At 35.4% G+C, this 16,474-nt stretch overlaps 1 protein-coding gene across 1 annotated transcript; it reads right to left on the bottom strand.

The window, feature by feature from the left end:
• Positions 1–330: 330 nt before the first annotated feature.
• LOC126979635 (dynein regulatory complex protein 10-like) lies at positions 331–13,098 on the bottom strand. The gene is made up of 10 exons (XM_050829080.1): positions 12,817–13,098; positions 11,206–11,450; positions 9,464–9,571; positions 8,400–8,432; positions 8,010–8,172; positions 6,585–6,720; positions 4,554–4,703; positions 2,769–2,898; positions 1,378–1,548; positions 331–423 (listed from the first exon to the last, which is right to left on the bottom strand). Exons 1-10 carry the CDS (start codon positions 12,944–12,946, stop codon positions 367–369), a joined length of 1,323 nt encoding a protein of 440 aa, XP_050685037.1. The 5' UTR covers positions 12,947–13,098; the 3' UTR covers positions 331–366.
• Positions 13,099–16,474: the final 3,376 nt, after the last annotated feature.

Raw genomic sequence — 16,474 nt, 5'->3', positions numbered from 1 at the left:
CACGTATGTGCCTATGAACATACATTATCAAGAACATATTGAGAAGCAACAGTTACACTACTACAGGCCGATAGGCGGCCATTATGAGAATTGTCATCGTCTGTGACAGATCAGTTTGCGTCTCAATAAAATATTGTAAAAATGCCGTCGGTAGATGTTAATTTCTTTTAATTTTGCTCTGTGTCTATTGTCTTATGCCTGCATAAGAATTATTTTTTTATTCGCTTATTTCGATGAATAAATTAGGTTATTGTAAAATATTAGACGAAACTTAAAAAATAATAAAATTTATTAAAGATGAATTACTAAAAGCAAACATACAATAAAAATTGTAAATTTATATTAGTTCAAATTCACATGTGCATCTTATTTCTTGGCCGCCTTCGCTGCAGCCGCCTGCATTTTCTTTTGCAATTTCTTGAGCTAGAATATAGGACAATAAATGGATGGTTAAAGGTAGGACTTGATTGGATTAGATAGGAAATTGTATAAGGAAAGTGGGTTTTTAGGATTTCTTCTTTCCTTTCTTCCCCTTTCCTTTGAGCTGAGAAGCAAAACAAATGATTAAATTATATCTCAATAGCATCTTACATAAATATTCATATATCGAAGGTCTATTATATTATTGATGATGATGAAATGAGCAGGACAGTTACGTGATGGTAAGTGATACGCCCTGCTCATAATTGTGAGCGGCATCGCAATTGCGCTCGTCACCCTGATGTACCATCTCAACGATCGATAAAATATTAAGTTACTAGTGACGACTCGTCACTATTCGTCCTTCGAGCTTCTCCTACCATTGTTGGCACGTTCTAGTAGACAAACTTCATTTTTAATGTAACTCTATGGTAAATGTGTGAACGTGAATAGCTTTTGATCCAAACCACCTAGAAACCCAAACCCTCAAACGATTACTCACCAAGACTTTTCCAACGATATATTATACGGATCTACAGCTATAGTGGTTGCTGAGAAATAAAATTTCCAACGCCGTCTTTGTTTTTTATATATATTGATGAGTAATGAATTGGTACCCGGTGCTTCGCTTCACCTAAAAGAATCTACCACTTCACCATCGACACTGACGTAACTATGTTCGTTAGACTGTTCGTGTCGCCCATATGTGCAAAGTATGTAAGTTTTTGTAACCTATAATAATTTCATAAAGAGGTATTAGCACGTCACGAATTTTTCGTATATAATTGTACAGCACAGTATCGTAAACATCACAATTGAATATGTCGGAGAATCCATTCGGAAACTAGCGATCACGAGCCGACGTTTACCGAGTCGAGATTGATTTATTTGTACGTAAAGTCGTATTATCCAGCCTCGAGCCGACAAATATAAAATATATAAAGAAATCATATTTACCCGTCGCTTCTCAGCTCTGTTCTGCAGCACTTCTCTCCAAGCCACCTGGATGACTCGCGCAGCATGCTCCAGCATAAACCTATTCATCTTCTCCGTCAACTCTTGTTGATACTCCGCCTCTCTTTCTTCCATCAAGGGAATGTATTCTATGTCCTGTTCAGCTAATTTTTTCTGAAATAAAAATTTATTTAAATTACATGTTATAATTTATGTATCTGCTCGTATTGAATATCTGAAAAATATAAATTATGTATAGTGGTCTGATTTTAAAGTGAAGTAGTTACGAGCGTACGGGTCATCTGGTGTTAAGTTAATTGTTTCTGAGTTATTATATTTTAATTTCAGAAAGTATTTGTATTCTAATTGAAAGAAAAAAAATATACCTTATAGCATCCCTATAACATTTTGTAGTTGATGCTTACATTATGTGTATAGGTATACAGGTAACGTGGAAAAAGTAGTATTTATGAGGGACAAGACAATTATTATAATTTAGAGAAATGGTATTTACATATTGTAATGAGATTAGAGCTCAAAAACGCACACAAGATGTGTCAAAAGCTAAACTGGAAATGGACTGGACACATTCTGAGGGAAAAGAAAGAAAAATGGACAAAGACCGTTTGAGAATGGTATCCAAGAGACGGGAAACGAAGGAAAGGTAGAGAGATGACGTTTGAGTGTGTTTGTTGCTTTACTTTACACATTATATTGTAATTGAAATGATTTGTAAAACGATGAAACTGTAAATCTTGATATAAAAGAGTGGCAATGAGTTTCTTGCTACTTCTTCTCATAAGGGTACAGTAGCGGTAGATTCAAAAAGATTTTTTTTTTGACATTTATAGGTATCATTTCTGTGACCTACATGAATAAAGTGATTTTGATTTCATTAGAAGGTGGGAGAACAATTTTAAAAGGATAGCAGGGCCGGACTGGATAAGAGTAGCTAGAGAACGAATGAAGTGGAAGTCATTAGAGGAGGCCTTTGTCGACATAAAAGACAAAATATTACTTATTAAGTTAATTTAAGTTTTATTTATAAGAAAAAAAATAAGTGACTGGTAATAACTGTTAAGTATTTAATTTTATTTTTCTAGAGTACGGGCCATGGCAATTCTAAATAAGACCACTGCTAGGATACGTGGTTCTAGAGGAAACTTTAGTGGCCAACATTTCATAGAAACGACTTCGACTCTTTTGTCCGTGGTTTTAACAAATATTAGTACATTATATTATTCTTTTCAAACATAATCATTATCTGTGTCTCTCTGTATTGCATTTTTTGATATTTTTGTTTTTCTACTTTCAACGTGGTAGCAAAAAAATTAAACCGTCAAACAAAGGTCCGACAAAAATTATTATTTTTTTAAACTTTCAAAATCTGTCACCTCAAGTTCTTCACACTTCTTAAGTTCATCTTCATAATTATCCGTGAATTCATCCAGCTCTAACTGTTTATCTCCCATTTCTAAGTCGTACTTCTGCAGCCAGGACAGCAGCTGCGTCTCCACTTTAAATCTAAATAAAAATTGATGATAAAAGTTATATCTGACGACCTTATAAATGTACTGCTGCGCTCACCTGGTGAGCGCAGCAAAATACCTGTATTTCGCGAAGATATGTGAATTTGCAATCCATGTTAAATTGTAACAAGTACAAATTAAGAATAACTAAAATATCAGTATGTAAATGTATGCGTAAATGTGTAACTATCTGTCTGCCCGTTTAAATTTATATAACTAAATTATCAACATACTTTCAAAGGAGAGGATGAACAAGTTTAAGTGATCACCACCGCCCCCATTCTCTTGCAACACCAGAGGAATCACAGGAGCGTTGCTGGCATTTAAGGAAGGTGTAAAAGTGAGTGTACCTTTAACGCATAGTTTAATTTAAAATAAAATTACTTTTTAGCTTAGTTACGGCGAGATTGTAATACAAGTGTGGCAACATTAAACTTATCATAGTACTATGTAACCTAGAAGAAATTAAAAAAAACCCTTTCAGAGAGTCAATTTGAAAAAAAAGGGTCTTGTCATTAGCCTCATAGTTCATACTATCAAATTCAATTAAAAGCGACCAAAAACCAAAGAGCCAAACTAAATTTTATCGTTGAATGTGTGTCGCCCGATAATATATTTATTTCCCTATTCTACGATGTTTAACGATTAACTTTATCGTGTACGAATTTTATACAGCTTTAAAATACGAGACGGATGATACAACTAGCATAAGAGCTGTTGAACAATTAAAAACGTATACAATAATGAAATCCAAGTACTTACATAATACCTATATAAAGATTAGTATTATATAGTTGAATGAAAATATTGGCATTCTACCTCAGATTCTTCTGCAGGTACATAAAATTAGTTACGTATGGTAAGTAGAAGTGGTTAGATTATTTGAAAATTTTTTGTCAGTGGTTAATTAAAATTTTTGTTTAATAATAGGGGTTCAAATATGAAATTGCCGTTATGTTGTACCTAATAGGTAATTCGAATTGACATAGAACCTTCATGGTTTGAAATTTTTGAGTGAAATTATTTTCATATAGTACCTATGTAGGCCTTCATTTATAAAATGTGCAACATTCGACTGTCGACTTTCAGTTGTTTTTTTTATTCAGCTTAAACAAGAAAGATGGATACTTCGAATAATCGAGTGATTTTTGAATTCCAGTTCCGACGCGGTAATAACCCGGCAGAAACAGCTCGCAATGTTGCCTTTGGAGACAGTTTAAACGCTTTCATGATTTGAAGAACGAACCGCATGGAAGACCGCCCACACAGGTGAATAACAATGAGTTGAAAGAGATGATAGCCAAACTAGCCAGGAAGCGGCATGGTTTAACGTTACCTTACCAAGAATATTGACTCATAGAAAAAAAGTCGACACCTTCACGCTTCCTTTAAATTCACGAACAGACAGGGAACAAAATGTAGTGATGCAGGGTACTTTTTTATGCCACTAGATATTTATATTTTTTATGCCACTTTAACCACACCCTAACATTGCAATATAAATTAGACTGACAAATTGAGACTTAAACGTGAATTTCTCTACGTCACAGTCGTTAAATTTGTTGATGGTTCACTTTGTCGTCGGATCAATCATTTAAGATCAAGAAGTTAAGGTATTTTGTATAGATAAGATGAAAGAACAACACGTACCTCCTGGCTCGCTGGTTCTTCTCCTCAATGAGATGTGCTTTCAATAAATTCTCATACATGCTCCGTGATTCCACTTCCTCTTCCTTCAGCATTTCAGACTTGATCAAATGCGATCGAGTTGCCAGAACCATCTGCCGATCGGAATCCAAGCTGTCAATAACGAATTGTCCTTTAAAACAAAAACTTCGAATACATAAACTGGCGCTCTGAGAGAGAACAACCGGCGCAAGAAACTCTTCTCGCATTCTTTTTTTGCGCTCTTTTTAATCATATACAATATTGTATTGTCATTGCTATTGCTATTAAATAATCATAATCCAGTCCCAGGCTGTCGGATCACTTAGATATTCAGCAGTGGAGTAGTAGGATTTACGACACAGCCATTTTTTAATAAAATATTTAAATTTATTTACAGATAATGCCTGAACAGTGGCTGGGACTTTATTATAAAAGTGTATACATTTACCCTTAAAGCTATTATGTATCTTATGAAGCCTACTAGAATTAGTAACAAGCAATCCCTTATTTCTATATGTAGTGTTATAATAAGGAAAAGACCGAACTGAGCTAGAGGTCCCGGGTTCGAGTCCCGGTAGGTGCAAACATATATACGATGAGTTTGGATGTTTGTTTCCGAGTCATGGATGTTTATAAGTATTTATGTAAGTTTAAGCAGATATATTGTATTAAATATATCGTTGTCTTGTACTCATAGTACAGGCTACACCCAGTTTGGGACAAGATAATTTGTGTAAAAGTTTTTTTTTTTTTAATATTGTTTATCTTGCAATCTGCCTAATCACTTGGCATTTGGCTAGAGGTTACATAGTTCAAATTAGTCTTGGAATGGTATAAATCCAGTGACCAATCCTTTTTTTTTTTAATGCCAATATCTTATACAATATTGAGGTCTTGAGGGGCTTTTCTCTTTAGTCTGTTGAAACAACTTTTACTCATCAAATTGCAGGCGAGTGCGTTTGGGTGGGCTTTAATACGTTTTGCATAAGACTTGAGTTTATTAAGAATCTCCTGTTTGACCATTGGTACTTTCAGGTCGCGGTGAAGTTGGATATTGGTGATATACCAAGGTGAATTTGTTATGATCCGCAGCATTTTAGCCTGAAAGCGTTGGGAGTATTTCCAGGTTTGAATTTGATGTGTAAAAGTGTGTCAATATTATATTATTATACTATATATAAATTGAATTATTATACCGTTTCTACTATCGACCACTTCGATTTAATATTTAAAGAAAACCATGTCGCGGCACTTACAATATTTTTTGCTGAGGTTTTCTTATCAATATTAAAGTAAATTTCCTTATCAATATAAAATATTAAAGAAAATATGGCTATACCCTCTCGTAGATTCCAAAATATCGAAATATCGAAATCATGCAGACTATCTAGGACCTTCAATATATAACCAACTTAATAATAAAATACAAATTGCGGACCTCTCTTCTTACAAAGTAAGATTAAGACGAGAGTGGCTTTTACAATTAAGCTATGATGAAACCGAGAAAATTATCAAATCAAAATTAATATACATATATATTTATAACTATTTGCTTTACCTATTACTTTTTAATTTTATAAAGTTTCTTATTATGAGATAGGTATATTTTAAAGTCAGATAAATATTGTTAGTTTTATTACATTCATTATTAATATTAAATTAAATTACATAGCACACGGATATCACTGGTTAGCTTTGCACAGGGTTTCCTCGCAGTGAGCCATCCAGAGGAATTTAATACATTAATGGTGCCTCTTTGTTTCTGCTTTTGAGACTGACACTGTAAATATATATGAGGCATGAAGAACAACGTATGTATTTATTATCTGTTATTACGGCTTTACTCACGTTTTTGTCGGTATCGGTACCGACTAGTATGTATTTAGGACAATTGATAATTTGTACCTAACGTTTAATCGAATCACTGTATAGGACGTTACCAACAGATCCACACGCTCAACTGAAAATGATTGCTATATTTTCTTGTACTCATATTAAATTTATAAGTCTTACATTTTCTTCTTGAGGAAAATGTCAGCGTCACGATTTAAAATGCCAAGTTCATATTCCAACTTCGATATCATCTCGGATTTTATTCTCATCGATTTCTCAAAGCTTTCGTTCTCTTCCTTCAAACATTTTGTGTATTCTACGAACAAATGTCAATATGAGTTGTTATAAATATATAATATATTAAACAATTACAAAATATTGTTTGTTTCTTCGGAAATAAGTAAAACAAACGGAAAGCCCATTTTTGAACAGTCGAGTTGTGATATCTTAGTTCACAAATAAAAATAAACTCAAAAATTACTATAATTATAATATAAATTTATTTACAGTCCGACACCTTATTAAGAAAAAGCCATAGGCAAGTTATTTTGCCGAAACATGAGAAATAATAAAGATAGGAGTTACTAGTAATTACTAGTAAGAGGTTCCAAAAAGTTTGAAAACATATATATAAGTACGCTATAGCGTGCTCATTTAATGGCGAATAGCATGACTAGCAAGCCACGACTGTCCATCGTTTGCAAGTAACTTTCTTGAGCGATTTTTGCTAGAATAAGGAAGGGCTGGCAACACCTGATTTTGCGGATGTCCATGGGCGGTTGCCTCACCTCTCCCTATCCCGTGAGCCCTTGCCCGTTTGCCCCCTCTTATTTAAAAAAAAGGGAGACGATTGGAATCGTTGTTGGAAATACTAAAGGCAAGTGATCACGTTGCCGATCTCCTGCAACAAAAGTTTTATGATAAAGTGAGAAACGCGTAGATGGGAATCGATAGAGGGCGTGTATATGTGGCCAGTGCACAAGCACCAACCACGATCATAACAATGGACACGACCATCAAGAAGATAGCAAAATTTGACGATGCTAACTGAGACAACTGTTCTTGTGACGCAAAGATCGTAATTCTTGGTAAACCGTCTATATGATTTACTTTCAGTTTATAGAATTATTTATTCCCATTAAGACAAAAAAGTCACTTACATGAGAAATAACTTAAATAATAAATAAGGTTAGTATTAATTACTTATCCGATATGAATATGTGGTTAGTATAAAGAATTAGTGGTTAATAATAACATATAGTTCAATAATCTAGTGTGAGGACACAGTGATATATCACAATAGCAAATGACTTCTAACAAATACAGTAAATGAGTAACAAATTAATTAGCAAAATAGTTGATACAAAGTAACAACTCAAGACAGCTTCTTGGGTTGTGGTACAAGTTGACAAACTTTACAGTTGATAACCTGCCCAACCACAATAATTGCATACCAGGAAATTGACTTGAGTTTTAAAATCTAAACAGTGTGTTAACAAACTGTTAAGCTAAAAGATTATAAAAAATTATTATATATTGATTGACAAATTGAGATTTGAGAATTATATTTTTTCTCATTATGTATAGATTAATCTGTATGAGCACCTTGTATTTTCTCGAGCAGCTTTCCGTTGGAGGCTTCCAGCTTTCTGGTATGCATCTTCATTTCCAGCTCCTCAGCAGCAGTCATCTCCATCTGCTTCACCATCATATCACGAAAATTCTCCAATGTCAACAAATATTCCAAGCCGGGGACCTTTCGTCTCATCTATAATTAATTTATTTATGTATTCTTGAAAGGGAAATAGTTAACTGGCTATTTAATAGTAAAAAAATATTAACAGTTATATTACTTTCTTACAAATCGCAAGTGTAAAACGTAGCTGCTTTCGTGGCCTGCTTTTATCGGTTGTCTAACAGCAAGAGACTCTATCTAGACGTATCAATTGCCTAAGATGAAATACATGTAATGATGTAATCGTATTAAAAACTTACATGGATATTATCAGGCGTGTGTTCCTCTTTAATCTGTAAAAAAAATATGTAAATGATTTGAGTTTTCTTTAGTGTTAATTCCGCCAATATTTGTCTTTAAACAATTCGACACGTGTTTTGCCTCTACACGAGGACGTGTTGTCTCGCCAAAATCTGGCACGAGACTGAATCAAATGAGCCGAAAGCCCCTTTGTTTTGGAAATTTGTTTGTTCATTCAACAATATAAACATGACATAACATTTAGTCCCATCACCTTTGTTACCTATCTCTTCCGTAATACGTCACAACAGCCGACCAATCACAGCGCGTCATTTCATGGGACGAGGGTATAAAAGAGCGGCTTCCGGCTTATTGATTCAGGCGAAACACGTGTCGAATTGCTTAAAGACAAATATTGGCGGAATTAACACTATAAGTATAATTATGGATTTCCGCAAATTAATGCCTACTTGGACTATGGATTGATTATATATTTTGATATACATAAGATTTGCGAGTGTTAAAACTGATAATCCTACTAGACTCTTGATTTATTTTTCAACTATTGTCCCGGTTTGAATGGCGCGAGTGCGAGTGGAGTTATTACGCCAAATAGTCTATCGCTCGCCTGTCGGTGTGCGACGAAGCGTTGTCATGCTGAAGGTTTCTGCTACGAGGTCGTTTCTCCCGAACTTTTTCCAATACAACTGGCAAAGAATTGTTAATATACACTTTGCAGTAAAAAATAACGGCAGCAAAAATTACATAACTGTCTATATTTAATTCTGTAGGAACTTTTGATGGATCAGTCTGTAGGAGCTTTGCACGCGATGCCGGCTAGATTATGGGTACCACAACGGTGCCTATTTCTGCCGAGAAGCAGTAATGTGTAAACATTACCGTGTTTCGCTCTATAGGGCGCCGTAGCTAGTGAAATTACTGGGCAAATAAGACTTAATTGCCTCGCGAGGCTCGCCTCTGCGTTTCAGGGATGCGTCTTGAGTCTGTCTCGCGAGGCCAATCTCTCGAGTCAATAAGCCGTGTGTGGACGCGGCGAGTAACATTTAACTTTAACTTGTCATACCTCAGCAATCAGTTGTTCTGCTTTGGGCCTTAGCTGGGGATAACTATTCAAAATATACATGAGATGCCCCAGCTCAGGATTTAACCGGTTCTTCAATGATATATCACCCTGTAATCAAAAAACAATATAGTTTGGTCATTTTTGGTTTTTAGACATATACGTAGGTCACACTAAAAGTATTCGAAACTTAAAAAAACAACATGTTATAACCAAAATATTATATTCATTGAAACATTTTTTCATGCGATCGAACCATTTTTTTTACAACAGGAGAACCACAGATCTAAAGGAATGTTTTCTACGTGCTGATTGAACGCTATCACTGCCTCTTCGAAATTGGTAAAGTGAATCCTCAAATCTTTGATTTTGGGGAAAATATAGAAATAACAGGGTGCTAGGTCGGGGCTATGTGCAGGATTGGTGACGAGTTGTACTTTTTCGGAAGCTCAAAATGACATCGTTTTGTTGCCCATGTGTAAAGAAGCGTTGTCATGATGTAGGAAAACGCGGCTTTTTGGTCGTATATCGCGAACTTTTTTTAACACCCTCGGTAAACAAATGGTAGAATACCACTCGGCATAAACACTCTTTTGATCTTCAGGTGGAATTGTGCAGATGGGAACCGTAGCTGAGAAAAAAAGGATTCTCGCCTGCCTCAATTTGGTGATCTATTCTCATTTTCAAACACAGCATTGCTGATTTTTTCGGGTTCAAAACAATGAATCCACGTTTGGTCTCCTGTGACAATCTTACAAACAGATCTAATCTAATCTAATCTAATAATCTCATAAATGTCCGTGGTCGTACTTCATCAGCATCTGTGAGTACCATTCCCCGCTTCTGCTCCGCTGTCAACTCATGAGGGAACCAACGACAACAAAATTTCCGAACTTAAAATTATTCGTGTAAAATTTTCTGAATTTGGCTCATATCAATCCCCAATAGTCCTCGAATTGTCTCATAGGTAATCCGCGGGTTTTCTTCAATTATCCGCTTAACAGTGGCCACATTATTTTCGTTGACGGCAATTGAAGGCCGCCCTTCATGAAATTCGCCATGTAAAGAAATCCAAACTCTCTCAAATTCAGCAAATCATCGCCTCACGGTGCTCAAGCAAGGTGCTTCTCACCCAAAAGCATTTTGAAGTCGAGCGGCACAGTCTTACGGAGAGAGAGAACTTTTAAAATCATAAAAAATCATCGCTCTAAAATATTTTCGACTTAATTTTATTTTCATTGCGTACGTAGAACTTTGATGCGTGATAAAAACAATTGACAAATGATTTCCCGCCAATTGTTTTTTTGTTTCTTTAAGGTTGCAACGTTTCAAAAAATATAACATTCGAAATTCAAATAGTTCCGATTAGCTAGAAGTGATAAACTTTTAGTGTGCCCCATGTATAATATAACAATACCCGTAAAACGATTAAAATAAATCACGGTTGAAAAGACAATGGAGCCTAAAAATCACCAAAAAAAAAACAAATCAACATATTTAACAATAATTGTACTTCGGTTGCTAGGAATGGGGTTAAATGACGGCCGGCTTAAGCATTCCAGATATTGATACGGCTTAAAGACCTTACTGCACTAGAATTTACTCTCAATCTACTTCAAAATCTCGAAATACATTTGTAGCACCTCTGCTATTGTAGATGATCATGAGAATAGGCCATCACTTACCTTCAGGTAAAACTGCAGGTTCACTCGCTATTTAGCTTATCTCATATGAGAAATACTGACCGCTTTTATATCCTCCATCGCAGCCACATTCAACAAGCTAGTGGAGAACAAGGGATTATCGTATTGTTCGAATATGAATGTGAGATCGTCCATATGTTCCACTTTTAGTATGGAGCTCAACGTGCGGTATTCCTGTACAAAAATCGGTAGACATATCGCCAACTTTGTTTTGTAAATAGCTTCGTCGAGGATCTTCGTTATTCGCTCAGCCTGGATGTGACATTCAAGGTCGATGGGTGATGCAGCTGAAATTATTAAAGCATAGAGAATCACTGAAAAACAAATCTAATTCAAATACGTTTAAATGAATGAATAAATGAATGTTTAATTACATTTAATACGCCACAAAGTCATATATTTTCTCCATAAAGTTTTATTCTTTTTGTTAGTTAACGTGAACAAGTTTCGCTTTAAAAGAGAAGACGCGGCTAAAGAAACTATACCAGCTTTCCTTAATAAATATAATTTCATATAAATACTTTAATATTAACGTACAAAAGAAACATAAAAAGCAGTGTGTATAAATGTTTAAAGAAGTGCGAACTGCGTGCGATTTCCTCTACGCGTACCTGTTCCAAAATTCGCTCTAATAAACCTAATTTAAAATACAGGAAATCGGCAGCAGGAACAACATATAACAAACAGCGCTTGATAAAACTCTATGCGATACACGAGGAGGAAGAGTTACCCCACAAAGCGAAAAACATCTCAATTCATGCTGGAATCCCTATGACAAATGCGGTACACAGTGGGAAATTCTTTTGAACAGTATGCCTGCTAGATGATTTCACAGCAGTGGTTTTTGCAGCATGGTTATCGGTAGGGAATATCTTTTTAAATTTAAAAGGGTACTAATGGGCAAGGGCCACATAATGAAAAGCAGTGAAGCAACCGCCCATGGACCTCCGCAATACCAGGTCCCTAAAGTCGTATCGGTTCGGGGAAACCGCAGTCGGTAATTGATTCCATAAAATCACTGTGCGAGCCATGAAATTTCTCCCAAAACACTCCGTTGTAGAATACCAGACGTCAACATGATGCGGGTGGTTTGCATTTTTTTTATATAACAGGGGGCAAACGGGCAAGAGGCTCACGGGATGGGGAGAGGTGAGGCAACCGCCCATGGACATCAACAACAAGAGGTGTCAAGAAATGCGTTGCTGGCCTTTACGGTGGGATTATGCTTTTTCTTGAAGGTCCCTAAGTCGTATCTGTTCCGGATAATAGTAATGTCGTAATGTCCAATGGTGGACTTCGGCTGCTGGTATCATTCGAAATAGCTCCTCCGAGCATTCCCCATAAAAAAAGCGGTAGAAGAAGCAGAGAGAACCCACATCTCTACCCAACGCTAAACAATCAAAACGATTTTATCACTTACCAATCATGTATTGCTGGTCTCATCAATTCTTAACATAAAATAAAAGTAGAATGCCAAGATATACAGTCGCTTGCACATGTTTACCCCCTTATTCATAATGGTCCGCTAACTTTAAACAGCCGCTAAGGAGTGTTTTTTCTCATTCTGACTTAGGTCATTAGAAGATAGAGTGAGAATTAGCAATGCTTTAAGTTAGCAGACTATTATGAATAAGGGGGTTAGAGTTTACTTACAGTTGTCTTTGGTTAAGTCCTCTTCCTCTCTAGAGCTGGCAAGAGACCTCGTACTCTGAGTTTTGGAACTGTCGGAGTACGTCGAAGGAGACTGCAAGGTCGCAGATGATTGAGAATCCATTTGCGACATTTAATGATTTTGTAAAACTATCCTTGCTTAATAGAAATTTCATTAAATTTTGGAATAGCCTTCGGCTACGGGGTGATTTGTTAGATATCGTACAAATAATGCCATGAACACCTGCAATTGATTAATACGTCAAATTAAATAATATAAATGATATAAAGTGCATGTTGCCATGGTAACTAACAAGGAATAACTATTATAACTATGCAATTTTTGTTCACCCCATTGACATCTACTATATACCACTGGACTGGCGGCTGTCAAAGTGCTTTCGTGCCTGTTTGATATTCGCCATTTTGGCGCTGTTGGCCATGTAGCGAGAGTCTGCGGTACGAAAACTAGTGATGACAACCTCAGCAAACATCGATAGATGGTGGGAAACTATTTACAAAGAAATTGTATACTTTATTATGTTGATTCTTCAAGTATAAATAACACGGAAAACGAACGAAATTAATTCAAAATACAAAAATACTTCAGAGTTTTGTACGTTCCGCAGCCTTTTGTATTGTACGTCAAAATGGACGCTCGTGAGTGGCGCTACATATAGGCACAAAAAATTTGCTGTCAAACATGGAACAGCCTGTCCAGTGGTATTTATACAGGTCAGTGTTTCGCCCAATTAGTTATCGACAGCGTTTTTATGGAAGAGGAGGAGAAACTAGCGTACGCATAAACTAAAAGCCTATATACATCATCGGATTTGGTAGCTCCGACAATTCGCGACAATACTAAGGAGCTGATCCAAGTAAGTGTACATGTTCAAGTGGGAAAAACTTGTTTTTGTTTTTCACAGAGCAAGGGACCGACATGATATTCTCGATAGAAGTACCTATTTTAGGGTCAATGTATTTTTTTTTTAATTTTTGAAGTTTTTATAGTTATGTTACTTTTGTTGTAAATAATTCTGTAGTTTCTGGTGTTCTGTGTCGCTATAATTGTTCTACAAGAAAAATAAAAGCTTTTTTTACTAAACTAATAATAATAACAATCAATAAAACAAAAAAAAAACCTCACTTCTAGGATTAATACACAAATAAAATTTGAAAAACAAAATTTTATGAACGATGCGGGACTCGAACCCACGACCTCCGGCGCTTTGTTTTTTTATTAATAACTAGCTGACCCGACAGACGTTGTTCTGTACATAATAAATAAAGTACTGTTTTTATGAATTTGTCAATAATATTTCATATCATCAAGAATTATTTCGTAAAGCTCCCCGTTGTTATAATGACATTGTTTCACAGCAGAACTGTCAAACCGTGCGTCAATAAATTGTCTCATAAAAAATATGTCCATAAAACAAATATTATTAGAAATAAAAATAATTAAAGGCCAAATTGAAATAAAAACTATCTTATCTCTCAAATTGGACTTAACCGCACTCCATGAAGTAATCTCCATTAAAATCCGTTCATTAGTTTAGGAGTTCACTAGAAACAAACATCAGGACACTGGATTTATAGATTTATTAATATCTAGCTGACCCGGCAAACATTGTTTTGCCATATAAATTATTTTTAGAGTTAGATCGTTTCTTGGACATTGCAACATTATTTTATTTTTCTAAAATAAAAGATTTTTTCTAAAATAAGTAGCCTTAGTTACTCCTTATTACATCAGCTACCTGCCAATAAAAGTCCAGTCAAAATAGGTCCAGCGATTTCAGAGATTAGCTGGAACAAACAGGCAGACAAAAATTGTAAAAAATGTTATTTTGGTGTTTATATTCATATAAATGTAGTAAAGAACGGTTATTTTAATATTACAAACAGACACTCCAATTTTATTTATATGTACTTATAGATGGATAGTCCATTACAGAAGGCCAATTAAACGGACACACAATAGAATATGTTGACAGTTACATCTATTTGGGGAAACAAGTCTCATTCAATACAAACAGCAACTTAGAAGAAGTAAAGAGGAGAATAACATTAGCGTGAAAAAAATTCTGGTCTCTAAAGAAATATTAAAAGGCAACTATAGCCTGCATATGAAAAAAATTGTGATGGACAGTTGTATTATGCCATGCCTGCTATATGGCTGTCAAACCTGGGCATTCACAAAAGAAATAGAACAAAAAATAGAAAAGACACAAAAAGCAATGGTGAGAAGCATATTGCGGATCAGAAAACTACAAAAAGTACGTAGTGAGGACATTAGATAGAAAAGCAAGCGTACCGATGCACTAAGACACGCGCTAACATTGAAATGGCAATGGGCTGGCCACATTGCACGCTTCACAGACAGAAGGTGGACAATAGAGACCACCAAATGGAAAGGACCACCAGGTAAAAGATGCACTGGTAGACCAAAGCAGAGATGGGCAGATGACATCGTGCAGTCGGTGGGGAGAAACTGGATCGATCAGGCCAATGATAGGGAAAAATGGAAAAAGCTGGGGGAGGCCTATACCCAAAATGGGGTCCATAACCAAAGTTATATAGAATAAATAATTAAACTGGTCACTCTAAATAAAATTAACACTAGATTTTAAGAACTTTAAATTATTAACATTTTTTTGTAAATTATGGGTTATGGAATAAATTACTTATTATTATTATACAGGGTGTCCCAAAACTCAACGATAACCTGGTACCGGGCGAGAGGCCAAGGTAAACCAGTTATGAAAAAAATAAGAAAAAAAAATCTATGTCACTTAGTCAAGATAGTCAAGATGATAGACATTTTTCGAAAATGTTAAAAATTTGACACCCTTTGTCGCATTTTTAGGTACTGTGGTCGCAATTTTCACAATTTTACAGTGATTTTTTTAATAATGTTCTCTCAAATAACAGTGCTATTAATGGTAACCACAAATGAAAGTAACAATCATTGTTAACTAAGTAAAATAAATTAAATTTTGACGAGTTATGGTTTATAAAATTTATGTCAATCAACTTTGACACTCTACGTTGGAAAAAAAATGTACTACACTACCTATGGCAAGTTTTTTTAAAGATGATACTATCCTAGTGATGCTTGTTTTGCACACCGTAACAAAGCGACAATATGACGTCATCAACAGTGACGTCACGCCAGTGATATTGTAACCGGGTGTTAAATATTGCAGTGTTGCTATGACAGATGCAAGTTATTTATTCAATACTTGTTAGAGTTGGCCAAACTACTTGTTCAAAAACCTAATCAAGTGTTAAGTAGTAACATAAGTGAGGGCTTTTGTATTTCAAATTCAGTTAAAAATAAAGCACTGGTAAGAAAAAAAAGTAACATATTAATTTAATTTTCTTTTTCAAGGTTTTAAGCAGCGGGAGGTACATAATGAGTTTTTAGCATTTTTCCAGTATTCGCTCCTTTGCACAGGTTGCGGGCTAGGTATTGGGTACCAGACCGGCGCCTATTTCTGCGGTGAAGCAGTAATGTGTAAACATTAATGTGTTTTATTATAATTATAATTTAAAAATTACTAGTCGCTGCTACTCCCAGACTCAATAATGTTGGGGCTACTGAAAACCAGTGCTACACTGGCACCACGCCATTGCAGCTTTTTACTGAGTTAGCTCC

The sequence above is a fragment of the Leptidea sinapis genome, chromosome 3 (genome assembly GCF_905404315.1).
Source record: "Leptidea sinapis chromosome 3, ilLepSina1.1, whole genome shotgun sequence".
Lineage (NCBI taxonomy): Eukaryota > Metazoa > Arthropoda > Insecta > Lepidoptera > Pieridae > Leptidea > Leptidea sinapis.
This window is presented reverse-complemented; position numbering and strand designations above follow the sequence as displayed.